The 14,301-nt window shown below is 44.1% G+C and overlaps 1 protein-coding gene across 1 annotated transcript in view; it reads right to left on the bottom strand.

Moving 5' to 3' along the window:
- LOC116830838 (BOS complex subunit NOMO1) overlaps window positions 1-13,643 on the bottom strand; it is a 36,087-nt gene extending 22,444 nt beyond the window's left edge. The window contains exons 1-9 of the mRNA XM_032790484.2: window positions 13,419-13,643; window positions 12,130-12,219; window positions 11,454-11,499; window positions 9,778-9,878; window positions 8,725-8,831; window positions 8,444-8,516; window positions 7,679-7,831; window positions 5,088-5,225; window positions 221-310 (exon numbers count right to left, since the gene is read on the bottom strand). Coding sequence (XP_032646375.1) covers window positions 221-310; window positions 5,088-5,225; window positions 7,679-7,831; window positions 8,444-8,516; window positions 8,725-8,831; window positions 9,778-9,878; window positions 11,454-11,499; window positions 12,130-12,219; window positions 13,419-13,550 — 930 coding nt within the window. The 5' untranslated portion in view covers window positions 13,551-13,643. The remainder of the gene's footprint in view (window positions 1-220; window positions 311-5,087; window positions 5,226-7,678; window positions 7,832-8,443; window positions 8,517-8,724; window positions 8,832-9,777; window positions 9,879-11,453; window positions 11,500-12,129; window positions 12,220-13,418) is intronic.
- Window positions 13,644-14,301: the final 658 nt, after the last annotated feature.

The following is a 14,301-nucleotide window of genomic DNA, read 5'->3' on the forward strand; positions in this document are numbered from 1 at the left end:
AGCACCATGTCACAGCGTTCAGATCTTCCCCTCTTATCAGCTTACATGCTCTACAGTTTGCTTCATACCCAAACATGGATTAGGAATTTGCTTAACATTGATCATTAGGAAGAAAACTCGGTTGGAACAAATCTGCTTTCTACTAAAATAAATGCAGTTGTTATAGGTATATATTTACAGGGAAGTTTTTCTCTGTAAATATCTGCATTTAACCCTTTACCTCGATTTTCAGACTGTCATGTTCTACCAAGAAGTCCAGTCTAGATGGAGCAACATCAAAGGTAATTCTCTCTCCCCTGTAGAACGGTATCTGGAAGAAGATGCATTTCTTTGAGTCCTAAGCAGCTGTGGTATAATCAAGGCATTGTGTCCTATGTGGCACATTAGACAAAGTTATGCTGCACAAATCTGGCACCCCTTGTTGCCTTTCTGAAATGGAGTTGAAAATTTGCTGGAGAAATAATTCAGAAGGATGGAGGAATGGAATGAGTTAACCTTTCAGAAATGTTCTGGTCTAGCAGACTTATGTTTAAGCACAATAGAGGAGAAATTAAATCAGGCAACCTAAGCTCCATTGTAAGAGTCACACGCAAACACACACAGCAGGGAATTAGTAAGTGTTGTCCACACAATCAAGAACAGCAAATATAAATGGTTATATAAATGCCTAAAAACAGAGTATATCATTGAAAAGCTGGCATTCAAGCCAAAATATTTTCACTAGTAGTCCTGGCATCTAGTGCAGAGGAGGATTTACAGCACACACTGAGAAGATTGCCTCATTGCAACTGTTTGCAGTTTCCTGCTAACACACCCAGCTACAAAGCAAGCAGACATTGTAAAGAGGAAATACATTTCCTTACTGTTTGCCCTCAAGTTAAGATGGGTCTTACCCTAGTACTCAGTCCTACATATTTTCAAGACATTATCTGGTGAATAACAATGAAACACACACTGAAGATTTCCCAGGTTTTATACAAAGAATGGATTTACACAATTTCTAGTGGTGAAAGGAGGAAAACAGCCAGGACTTCTGCATCCTATTTTTCAACTCTGTCACTGACTTCCTGTAAACCTCGCCCAAGTCACTTGACTGCTCATGTCTTAGGATATGTTTACACTACGAAATTAAGTTGATTTTATAGAAAAGTCGATTTTTTAGAATTTGATTTTATACAAATCTATTGCCTATGTCCACACCAAGCTCATTAAGTTGGCGGAGTGCATCCTCACTATCGCGGCTAGCATCAACTTACAGAGCGGTGCACTGCGGGTAGCTATCTGACAGTTCCCACGGTCTCCGCTGCCCACTGGAATTCTGGGTTAAGCTCCCAATGCCTGACGGGGCAAAAACTTTGTTGCGGGTGGTTTTGAGTTTATGTTGTCAGGCCCCCCCACCCCCTCCATGAAAGCAACGGCAGACAATCATTTCATGCCTTTTTTCTGGGGTCCCGTCCACCACACCTGCTCAGCCTACTGCCTGCCTGGATGATTGGAACCCCAGGCAGGCAGGAGGCTGAGCGGGGCTGGCGGACAGAGCCTCAGCCTGGCAGCGGGTTCCATCCTCCAGCTCCTGCCAGCCGGGGTCCCACTCAGCTGGCAGACCTCGGTGAGGTCGATCAAGGGTGCCTGAACAGACATGGCTATCCTCCTCTTAGAGCACCGAATGGGAGCCAGAGACTCCAGGTCATTCTCTTCTTTAAGTTTCATCTGCCTGGAACATCATGCGAGCTGGAGGCTTCTGCCTCAGGCTGCTCTCCAAGCAGTCAGCACCGCGTGGTCACACCTACCTGAGCCTGACCCTTGCTCCCATGGCTCATGAAGCCTGGACAGTAGTAAGGAGCAGTTCGACTTGTGGAATGACAAATCCAGAACGAAGGATTGCATGCTATGGGCCACATTAAGATTATTTCAGAGTCCTAGATAGCATTTACTCTCTATAAAAGGCTTCATGAAATTTTCCCCTACCCGTAACAAAAATGTTAATTTATCAGAGCAGCTGAAAGGGTAAGGAACCCGGGACTAAAACTTAGAAAGAGCTTTGTCATAAATAGATAGCTAAGGGTTAATGTTTCTTTCACCTGTAAAGGGTTAACAAAGGGAACCAAACACCTGACCAGAGGACCAATCAGGAAACTGGATTTTTTCAAAACTCAGGGAGGCGATATTGGGTCTGGGTCTTTTGTCTGTCTCTCGGCTATGGGAGGTTTTCTTTCTATCTTCAAGCTTCTAATCACAGTTCAAGTTGTGAGTACAAAGGTAGCAAACAATAGGCTTTTATTGTTTTGTTTTGTATTGCGGAATGTTTAAATTGTATCTCTTTTTGAATACGTTGTTCATTTTTTCTTTTAAGCATTGATCCTGTATTATTGTCATCTTCATACAGAGAATATTTTGATGTCTTTTTCTCTCTTTTTTTTATATAAGCTTTTTTTAAGACTGTTTGAGTTTTTCTCTCTGGGTAGGCTAAGGAACGAGGGGAGGGGGAATCTTTTGTGTTAGATCTACGGAGGGTAGCTCTCGACCAGGGATTGGGGGAGGGGAAGAGAGATAGAATCATTTCTGTTTCCTTGTATTTGGGGTTTGTCTCTTTGGAGAATAGAGGAGACATGCTTCTTGGTATTGTGATGTAAGAGAGTTGCATCAGTACTCTCAGGTTAGCCCAGAGAGGAAAGTCTGGGTGGAGAGGAGAGGGGAAGGGAAGTGGTTATTTCCTTTTGTTGTGAGACTCAGAGTCTCTGAGTATTGGGGTTTCCCAGGGAAGGTTTGGGGGCCAGAGGGAGCCAAACACCGAATTTTTGGCTGGGTGAGCGAGGTCAGATCTAAGCTGGAAATTAAGCTTAGAGGGGTTCATGCAGGCACCCAGATTTTTGGACACTAAGGTCCGATTTGGAAAAGATGCTTATGATATGAGTGGCAGGAAGTGGGGGAAAAAAAAAAAAGAAAAAGACATCAAAATATTCTCTGTCAAGGTGACAATAATACAGGATCAATTGCTTAAAAGAAATGAATAAACAACCTTTCAAAAGAGACAATTTAAACATTCCAGCAAACTACAACATGTAAATACAAACAAAACTATAAAGCCTATTGTTTGCTACCTTTGTACTCACAACTTTGAAACTGTAGATTAGAAGCTTGAAGATAGAAAGAACCTCCCATAGCCGAGAGCAGAAAAGACCAGACCATCAACTCATTCCGTGCCCTGGTGTTTTGAAAAAATCCAGTTTCCTGATTGGTCCTCTGGTCAGGTGTTTGGTTCCCTTTGTTAACCCTTTACAGGTGAAAGAAACATTAACCCTTAGCTATCTATTTATGACAAGCTTCCATATTATTTAACTCATAATTGATATAATTCAAAGTAAAATTTCACAGCACAGTCTGTTCTAAGACTAAAAATTCAGGAGGGGAGTCAGAAAAAGGAACAGTGATCTGTTTCCGCCCGGTTTCGAACCAGGGACGTTTTGTGTGTTAGGTGAACGTGATAACCAGTACACTAAGGAGCTTTTGCATGTTAGGTGAACGTGATCACCACTACACTATGGGGCTTTGGTGTGTTAGGTGAACGTGATCAGCACTACACTACGGGCTTCTCTTTTTTTGCCACAGACTTTACCGAATGCACAGGAATGTTTTCTCTAGCTACAGAAGCCACCTAATGCAATGTCTATATCTATGACCTTCCTGCTCACAAAGCGGTCATGCCCCCATCCAAGGCTGACACAGCGCGGAGTGCATGTGACACAGCGACCTGCCTCAGGCAGGATTGCTAGCAAGGCATGGTACTTTCGCTGTTAAGCAAACACAACAATTCTTTCCTGGCCTCTGCCGCTGAATACCTCCACACATTACGCTGTGCCCTAGCAGTGCGGGAGGACTGCATGAGCTCGGAAAACATGTCATAGCAAGTGCGTTCTTTTCGCCTTCTAATCTGCAATAACCTCAGGGATGGAGATGATAGGCGGAGCGTAGAGACATTCTAGGGGGACTGCATGGTCACCTGTGCTGCTGAGTGCTGCTGCATTCGCCACGCTGGCCAAACAGGAAATGAAATTCAAAAGTTCCTGCTTTTCCTATGTACCTGGCTAGTGCATCTGAGTTCAAAGTGCTGTCCAGAGTGCTCACAATGGAGCATGCTGGGATAGCTCCTGGAGGCCAATATCATCGAATTGCATCCACGCTACCCCAAATTCGACCCAGCGATGTTGATTTCAGCGCTAATCCCTTCATCAGGGAGGAGTACAGAAATCAATTTTAAGAACCCCTTAAATCGACAAAAATGGCTTTACCGTGTGGACAGGTGCAGGGTTAAATCGATCTAACATGGTTAAATTCGACCTAAACTCATAGTGTAGAGCAGGGCTTAGTTCACCCATCTGTGCCGAGGGGGGGAGGGTTGCCAGATGACAGATGCTGGTCAGAACAATCTCTGATCAGTGCGCAGCTTTGGGATTTCAATGGGAAGATCAAATACACTGATGCAGCTGCCTCACTTACATGTACTGACAGGAAGGCACAATGTTAGTGCAATCATAGCTGCGGGTGCCTCTATGTCACTAGATAAAGCCAAGGGAATGGATGCATGGTGCATTCCAACCATTCTACAGGTTGCAATGCCAAAATGCTCTATACCAGGCTCTCACATGAGACCTAATTAGAAGACTTACAAGGTCTTTTCCTCCCTGGCTGAGAGTGGATATATTTATCAGGAATTGTGAGTGAACTAAAGCGGGGTGGCAAAAGAAGAGATCTTTAAGGACACAATCCAGCAGCAGCTATCTGCAGCTTTCCAGTCCAGTACAAGCCCCAGGGGAGGTCTGTGACTGGCTGAGCTATCCAGATGAGAACCGGATTTGCTTCATGAGTACTGCCTCAAAAACCACACCACACAGCTCTTCCACCCCAACTTACTGCAGTGCCCAGCTTTTTACACTGCACAACTCTTTTCCAGCTATTTCATCCAATACAGAAAGCTTCCATTAGTGCTGTTTTGGCAGCTAGAAAATTATGAATTCTGGTTTAGAAAAAATAAGAAACTCAACAGCAATCTAGTATACAAAGAAGGGATGAACTTTCTAGTTACCTACCACAGTGTATTCCCCACTCGGTAAAGACAGGAAGGTGAAAGATCCATCCTCTTTTGATATAACATTGCACAGATAGGAAAGAGACTCGTCTCTTGCTTGGAACCCATCAACTGGAGAAACGTTGCAGCCCATAATGTCCTGTGCAAATAAAAAGCAATATTACTTCCTTCCAGGGCCGCCCAGAGGATTCCGGGGGCCTGGGGTCTTCAGCGGCGGGGGGCCCTGCTTTGGCGGTAATTCAATGGCGTGGGGTCCTTCCATTCCGGGACCTGCCACCAAAGTGCCCCGAAGACCTGCAGCGGGGAGCCCCCGCTGGCGAATAACCACCGAAGCGGGACCTGCTGCCGAAGTGCAGCCGGGTCTTCAGCGATAATTCGGTGGCGAGGAGGCCCCGCCGTGGGTCATCGGGGCACTTCGGTGGCAGGTCCCGGAACGGAAGGGCCTCCTGCCTTCGAATTATCACCGAAGACCCGGCTGCACTTCAGCGGCGAGTCCCGCTTCGGCGGTAATTCGCCAGCGGGGGGTCCTTCCGCCCCAGAGTGGAAGGACCCCCCACCGGCGAAGACTGGAAGCAGAAAAAACTCCAGGGGCCCGGGACCCGCAGTTTTCCAGGGGCTCCAGAGCGAGTACAGGACTCCGCTCCAGGGGTCCTGAAAAACCCTCCTGGGGGTCTGGGGCAATTTGCCTCTGGGTGGTCCTGCTTCTTTCTCCCATATGTTCTGTCTCCTCCTGAGTGGAGAAAAACAGTTACACTTCACAAAGAGGGACAGATTTTCAAAAGCAGCCTCTAAAATTAAATCTTCAAATTTGCACCCATGAGTTCTTGTGCACACTTTTTTTTTTTGTGGTGGGGGGAGCAAATGTTTAGATGTGGCACAAGACTTGTGTGTGCCTTCAGGGGCAGAGTTTGAAAGTGTGTAAAAGAGAAAATCACATGAATGAAATGTTATGTAGCAAGTTTAAAGGCACAAGAATCAATAAATTCAACATCTAACAGCTGCACTGCTTGTCTGTACAGCACTATTTGTAATACTGTGGACAGGATTAATATTTTAGGCTAGAGGTGTTGTCATAAACAGATGATAAAGGGTTAATGTCTCTTTTACCTGTAAAGGGTTAACAAGCTCAGTAAACCTGGCTAACACCTGACCAGAGGACCAATCAGGAGACAAGATACTTTCAAATCTCGGTGGAGGGAAGTCTTTGTTTTGTACTGTTTGTCTGTTGTTCTCTCTGGGGGTCTGAGAGGGACCAGACATGTATACAGGCTCTCCAATTTTTCTGAAAAAGTCTCTTCTATTCAATACTATAAATACTAGATAGGCGGATTAGGCATTTGTTTGTTTTCTTTATTGCAAATGTGTATTTTGCTGGAAGGATTTTAACTCTGGTTGCTGTAACTTGTATATTATGTTAGGGGGAGAGGAGTCCCTCTAGTCTCTATAAGCTGAAAGACCCTGTAACATTTTCCATCTTTTCCATCTAATTTTACAGAGATAATTTTTACGTTTTTTCTTTCTTTAATTAAAAGCTTTTCTTTGTAAGAACCTGATTGATTTTTTTTTATTCTTGTGTGAGACCCAAGGGGACTGGGTCTGGACTCACCAGGGATTGGTGGGGAGAAAGGAGAGAACGGGGAGGGAAAGGTTAATTTCTCTCTGTTTTAAGATTCAAGGAGTTTGAATCACAGTGATCTCCCAGTGTGACCCAGGGAGCAGAAAATCTGGGAGGAAGAAAGGACGGGGAATGGTTTATTTCCCTTTGTTTTAAGACCCAAGGGGTTTGGGTCTTGGGTCCCCCAGGGAAGGTTTTGGGGGACAGAGAGTGTACCCAAACACTATATTTTGGGTTGGTGGCAGCGTGATAAGATCTAAGCTAGGAATTAAGTTTAGAAGGGAACAGGCAGGTCCCCACTTTCTGGACGTTAAAGTTCAAAGGGGGAAAAAACCTTGACAGGTGTGTTTTGGTTTCCCCCTCCCCCCCAAAGAATGATAAGCACTTGAAAATAAACACTTAAGAACAAATGCTTTCTGAACCAGAACAGTAATTTTCATAGTCCTGTGCTACAGTGGGTGGGAGCTGGAGTTGCCATACCAGATGAGATCAGGTCCATCAGGTGTGGTATGCTGCCTCCAACTGAGGCCAGGGTCTGATGCTTCACAGGAAGATGAAAACCCTAGTGCTGCACAATGCTGCGCCAGAAGTTCTTCCCTGACCCCTGTGGCGCTTCTGCGTTGCTGGAGAAACCCAAGATTTGTGACCCAGGGGTTAGCATGCAGGGACAGGTAACTGGACAAATATGACTTTAGAAAAATGTAGGGGATTAAATCCCCCTTCTCGCCCTCCCAACAAAAATCATATGACTCTGATGTATACATGAACACTTACATATACTGCAACCTTAGAGCTCACACACATGCTTAATCTCACTGAGCTCATGTGAGTAAAGTTAAACACAAGCAGACATGTTCATAAAATAAGGGCCTTTTTGTAAAAGAATAATTAAAGGAACACCATTATTCATTATCAAACTACAAATGTTCTCTATTTATATCCTTATTACTAATAAAATATGTCTGATCTGTCAATACCTCTTTGCTGATTGAGGAGGAGAAAAGAAGAAACATGACTCCTTTCATGGGTTCCCCATCACTCCGCACAGAGCCTGAAACATTGTAGCCAGCAACAACTAGAGGGCCAGCAGCATAGGCATTAGAATTGGTCACTCGCACCACCGTGTTCGCCTGAAACGTAGAAGCCGATACATTTCAATCAAAAATAATAATAGGATGCCTTTTATACCGTTAAACAAAAGCAAGACAGCTAAACAATGCAACTACACACATAATATTCAAAAAGGGTTTATAATCCACAGCATCATTATTCAGGGTGAGGGTAATTCAACACAGCAACAAGCAATGTGTCAGACAGAAGACCCTGCTGAAAAACTACGATTAAGTTCCTTTAACAGAAGATTGGGATGGACAGAAGTCCATGGGAAGTAAGTGTCACTACTATTAAGGCCTGGTCACCCACTGGCCATCTCAACATAAGACTGGACTGCAAACTTTCTGTTTACAAATACAAGCAGGAAGGTGCAGGCTCTGCACATGCATTTTTGATGATGTACAGTCATTCAGTCTGCTAGCCTTGTACCTTTAAAGCCCAGCCTGACAAGGCAGTTTCCCACCCGCCCAACTGAAATTTACAAAAAACATCAATCAAAACTTGTTTCACTGATTCAGATCTTCTCTCATGTTCATTCCTAATTACTTAAAACAGAGCGCACTAATCAATATACACTCACAATAAACAGAAAGTCGCCTCCTTTTTATCAATGCTTTCTGGGCACTAACCTCTTTCAATGTCCAGGTAGGATGAGATGCAAAGATTTCATATTCTCCGGGAAGCACTTTGAAAAAGGCAAACCTGTGCAATATGAAATGTTATTTTTCTCAGCATTTCCACCATATTCATAGAACAAACAGATAGCGGTACACATCAGAAAAAATATTTTAGCAAAAAATCAAAATTAGCAATAATCCCAAATAATTTAAAATATTTTCTTCCCAAATATACTAATACAGTATAAACTTAATAAATCAACCAATCAATTGCTTGCACACACAAAACTCACTTCCCTCCAGCTTGGGTCACAGTAGCTTGTATGTTTACTTCAGTACCAGGATTTCTCAGTACAACCTGGACTCCTGCAGGACCTAAGGTTTGACCCTTGCTGAGAACCTGTCAAGATGAACAAAAAGTACAACTCCTCCTCACTTAACATTGTAGTTATGTTCCTGAAAAATGCGACTTTAAGCGAAACAACGTTAAGCGAATCCAATTTCCCCACAAAAATTCATGTAAATGAGGGGGTTAGGCTCCAGGGAATTTTTTTTCACCAGACAAAAAGACTATACACACAGTATAAGTTTTAAACAATTTAATACTGGTACACAGTGTTGATGATTATGAAACTTGGGTTGAGGTGGAGGAGTCAGAGGATGGGATATTTCCCTTACTGCTAAATGATGAACTAGCAATTGGCTGAGCCCTCAAGGGTTAACTCTCTCTCTACACAAGGCAGCAGGAATGGAGGGAGATATGCGCATTTCCCTAAAGTACACTGCCTTGTTAATTAGATCAGCTTGCCCAGAGGCTGAAAGCTCCCTTCATCCTAAATCCTGGTCTGTCCCCCCTGCTCTATGGAAGATGGGGTAATCGGGGTGCAAGAGCAGGGGGGAGGGGGACATCTTGACATTGGCCCCCCTCTTCCTTCTCTCCCACCCCCAGCAAGCAGGAGTCTCAGGGAGTAGCTCCAAGGCAGAGCGCAGGAGTAGCAAATGGCAATGGGGGGGAGGGACACAGCTGAACTGCAGCAGCTGCTGCACAGGGAACTTAGGGGTCCACCCTGGTTCAAAGCTCCCACCAGCTAGCGGCAATGGGCTGCTCTTCCTGCAAACACTACACAAAGCAAGCAGCTGCCAAACGATGTTAGAAGGGAGCATCACACAACTTTAAACGGGCATGTTCCCTAATTGATCAGCAACATAACTACAAAACAAGGTTAAGCGGGACGACTTTAAGTGAGGAGTTACTCTAACTTACCTAGCAGCAGCATACTGCTCCTATGAAATAGACATGCATTGTTAAAGTGAGATTTGGCAAAAGAACGTAAAAGAAGTCTAACCTTTCCAGTCACAGAAAACCCTGTAAACACAAAGTTAATATCGCCTCCTTTTGTGCAAATGTCATTAACACCATCCACATGGATGTCCACACTAGTTGGCTCTGGGGGGAAAAAAAAGAAATTGCAAACTACATTAGAGGGTCTATTTTACTGCAGCTTTGCAGAATCATCATGGAAATTTACTCGCCCACGCACAGTAATAGCTTGCCAACCCTTACCATATGAAGGGACTACTGATGTTTAACTCACCTATCAAAAAGTTAATTTCCCCAGGCAAATGAAAGAATCGCCTCATTATTTTGTACACTATTTTTAGTGTTTGATTGTATTTTACTGAAATGTTTTAAGCATCTTTAAAAAGCAAATCATTTAAATTCAGAAACAAGTGACTGAATAATGAAGTCATAAAATGTTCTCATTAGAGAGGTCCTGGAATATAAAGACCCGTAACTGACAATCACTTAAAGTTGCCTTGAAAACATCCCCCTCACAGACACATTAGAGTCAAGCTAGTAGGGTTTCTTCTCTCCCCCATCTAGCGACTTAAGTTTCTTCAATGAAATACAGTTAAAGTCAACATGCACTTTTTGCTATAACGTGGTAAAAGGGGAAAGTCTTGTGGCTGGTGATTTAGTCTGGGAGTTCATTTTCGATAGAAAGATATTTAATTAGGAAAACAAAACTTATTTTGTTTACTGAAAATCCTTAATGCTAGTTTCTATGTTCATTCTTCAACCTACAATTCAGTGTTTCACTGGAGTGCCAATACTCCAGCAGCCATTTTCCACATTTGAAGGAGTCCATAGCAGTAACCACCCCAAAGCATGGCCCATAGTAAGAGCCTCATGAGCCCCTTCCCCTACCCACAGTTCATTCAAACTTCTATTACAAGCTCCAAAACTTCATGCACCTTAATTCTATAAAATTGAAGATCCTGGTGTCTTCTGGGAAATTTTTCTTCACAGAAGCAGGAAGAGTAACAACTAAAAAAACATGGTATGTGTTGCTGTTCTGTACTTCCCGCTCTCTACAGTTAAGCTTTAAAAGAGTTTCAGGACACACTGAACACATTCAAGATGACACAAATACTCTAAAATGGTCACTATTTCTACAAATGCATTCACAATTGCCCTATTACAATTTATTTATATACAAATAAGAAGCTCCTATCCCAACCACTGGACATTTGTGACATCTTTAAAACAGACACGGTCTGATTTTCAAAGGTACAGAGCATCCACAGCTCCTATTGACTTCAGTTAATTGATGGGCACTCACAGCATTTCTGAAAGTCAGGCCTATACAGTCCAGGCATTTCAACCAGTGCAAAATATAACAAATCCAGTAGCCTAACCCTTAGCGAAGACAAACCACAAAAAAGTCAAATTTTAAAATACCCTATTCCGCTGACCATTCTCATTTCCATCCAAAACCCCCACTCTCTTCAAGCAGTATAGCCTATACAGGTAACCAGACTGTCCAGTTAGTGGTTTTTGTTATGTGCACAATAAGGATTGGGATGAAACCAAACTAATTTTCAAAGAGAGGTACATTTAGAGCTTATCTCATTTGAAACAATTGTTTTTTCCTGCCTACAAATCAAAGCCAGTCTAAAGGAGGCAATGGAACGGCTGCATGTACAATTGCACCACTTCTACAACAGATCAAGTACTCACCAAAACTCCAGCCAAGAGGCGGTTCAATCTTAAGAACAAAATCCCCCTAGAAAAAGAGCATAATGAGGATTGTTTATTTAAATAGAATCATCCAGCTTAAAGAAAAACATTCAGTGCAGAGTTTCAGTGTTTTAGACTGTACATAAGAACACACTGAAAACATCCAAAGTATTATTTTCAAATCCCTGTGACTACTTGAGTATCTCCATTCAGGAACTAGGTCAGGGGCCTCTCTCAACAGGGACTTCCATTTCAGTGATGATATCCCCAGGAGACCTGTGGAAGATACTAAGGCCCCAGTCCTGCCATGAGCTCCATGCAGATAGGCCCATAGATCCATGCAGAACCCCACTGAAGTCAATAAGGTACCATAGGCACTCAGGGATCCGCCTGTGCAGTGCTCATTGTAGGACTGGGGCCGAAGCACTGGAAGTCTGAAAGCCTCCAAGTTATGAGGAGTATAATTTAATTAACCAATTTTGGGAAAAAAAAAAATTATTATTAGAACATTTGAAGCTATTTCCATTTTTTTCCCCCCAATGTAAGCATCAGCTTTCCCAGTATAACTTTGCACCAAACTCTAAAAAGACATTTCATCTACAAACAGGACTGAAAATTAAATCAGCCCATTATGTTACTGCATGGTAGAGAGACCACAACAGCTTTAGCTTCTTACCTTATCATACAACGGAATCATGAAGTAGCCATTATTTGGGGCACAATCTGTTTGGTATTTCAGAGTCCCATGCTTTGTATATAATTTTATCTACAAGAAAGAGAAAAAGATGAAAAGTTGTCTCTGAAAAACTCACATGTAAGTGAAGTCTGCAAGAGGAATTCCCAGTGAATTTTGCACCTCAAAACCATCACACAGTTCCATGGGGATAAGAGAGGGGAAATTTATGGGGGGTGGGGAAGGAGAGAAGGAGAAGAATCACACAAAAAGGTGAATCTCAGACTTGGGAAAACATGGATGAATGTTTTTAAAAAGAATGCAACTTAAGAGCAAAATATATTAACGGAATACTGTCAACTTGAAATCTAGACAACATAAAAAAAATAGTTAAAGTGGTTTTACACAAATTCCCAAATGCTCACGCAATCTCTTTTGTGGTTTTACAATCACGTTTTCCTAGAGGTGTTTTTTTGTTTTTGTTTTTTTAAATTGTTCTCTCTCCCTCTCCTATTGCAATACAAAACCAACAAACAAAATGGAAATTAAGTGACTGGCTAGTCTGGGAAAAACAATGAACCTTGCTAAACACAAAAAGCTGTCAAATGCACAAAATGGAAAAAATATTCTCTCTGTAGTCTGCCAATTCAAATAAGATTAGCTCTTGCTAACTGTTGTAGGGAAAAACATTCAGGCAAAGTTTGATTTTTAAGTTGACAGCCTCTCTTTAAAAGGGCATTTAAAACCCCCACAATCCTCTGCAACATTAGATGGACCTTAAAGACAGCAGAAACACATGGGGTTTAAAAGACAACAAAACCAGTTTAAAAAAATAATAGTAACACTCCTTTCAAACACATCAGCATCCTCCAATTTTAAAGAACACCTTAACCCTAACTTGGGAGAGGGATAGTTTGGGGACTATTTCCCATGGAAGGCGCTGACACACAGGAGCGATGGGTGACCTTGTAAAAAAACCTGGAGGGGCAGATAAAATCCACCATTCAAACCACCAATGGGCCTGAACCAGATACCCTCCAACCCTGGGCGAGGTCAGATACAGGCTCGCCCGCGTGACACGCACAAACCAGGGGGGACCCGGCTGCCCCTGTGGGGCAAGAGGGAGGGCACGTGCCAGCCGCTCTCGGAGCCGGGGCCTGAGGAGAGGGACCCAGGAGAACCGGGGCTGTGGCGGAGGACCCCCCCGGCAGGGAAGCACGGGGCACAGGGAAGGCCCCAGCCCCAGGGGGTGCCCCGGAGGCGGGGTCTCTGCGGGGACCCGGGCCGCTCACCTCGATCAGGGAGTAGCTGATCTCCACGTCGGACTTGACGAAGCCCCCGCACCCCACCACGATGTCCTCGGAGCCCCGCGCCAGGGCCCAGCACAGAGCCCAGCAGAGCGCGGCCACCCAGCCCCGCCGCATCCCGCCCGGCTGTCCACGCGGGACAGGAGCAGGCGCTGAGTCACGCTCCGCGGCTGGGCCACCGCAGCCGGGCTCTGCCCGCCCGGCGACAGGCGGCTCGCGGAGAGGGCCCGAAGGCCCGCGGAGTAGGAGCTGAAACCGCAGCCTGCTGCCATCTGCTGGCTTGGAGGGTTCCCACACCTGAGAGCCCAGACTCGGCTCCATCCCCCAATCCCGTCCCCTCCAAACCTTGCCCCATCTCCCCATGACCACCCATGACCCGCCCCCGCCCCACCCCCAGTCCCGTGCCTTGTCCCAGCCCCCTCCACCCATACTCCTAAAAGCTACCCCACTCCCCCTCCACTCCAGGCTCGTATACCCTCAGTTCCTATATTCTGCTCCATTTCCCCTCCACCCCCAGTTCCTATACCCCCAGCTTCCATCCTAAGGTTTTGTTATATAACTGCATCTAAGCAAGTTGTACAAGCCCTAAAATTTGCTACAAACTAATGAAATTCAAATACTGGGCACTGAAACACTCAGCACTTCTCTAAGACCGTTTTAAACCCCGCTTATTTCCTATGTTCACGCTAACTTTGTGCTCTTTCTGCCTGTTATCAACATCATCACCTAGAAAAATAATTTACCAGCCCAGGTTATTTATAGTTATTTTGTTTAAAAAAACAAGCTGATGTTTGAGCTCTATTATACTTTGCTCTAGATAACCTCATGCAACCCAATGCCAAAACAGGGACAGAATGTTTTAGATGGA

This window comes from Chelonoidis abingdonii, chromosome 9, assembly GCF_003597395.2.
Source record: "Chelonoidis abingdonii isolate Lonesome George chromosome 9, CheloAbing_2.0, whole genome shotgun sequence".
In the NCBI taxonomy this organism is placed as follows: domain Eukaryota; kingdom Metazoa; phylum Chordata; order Testudines; family Testudinidae; genus Chelonoidis; species Chelonoidis abingdonii.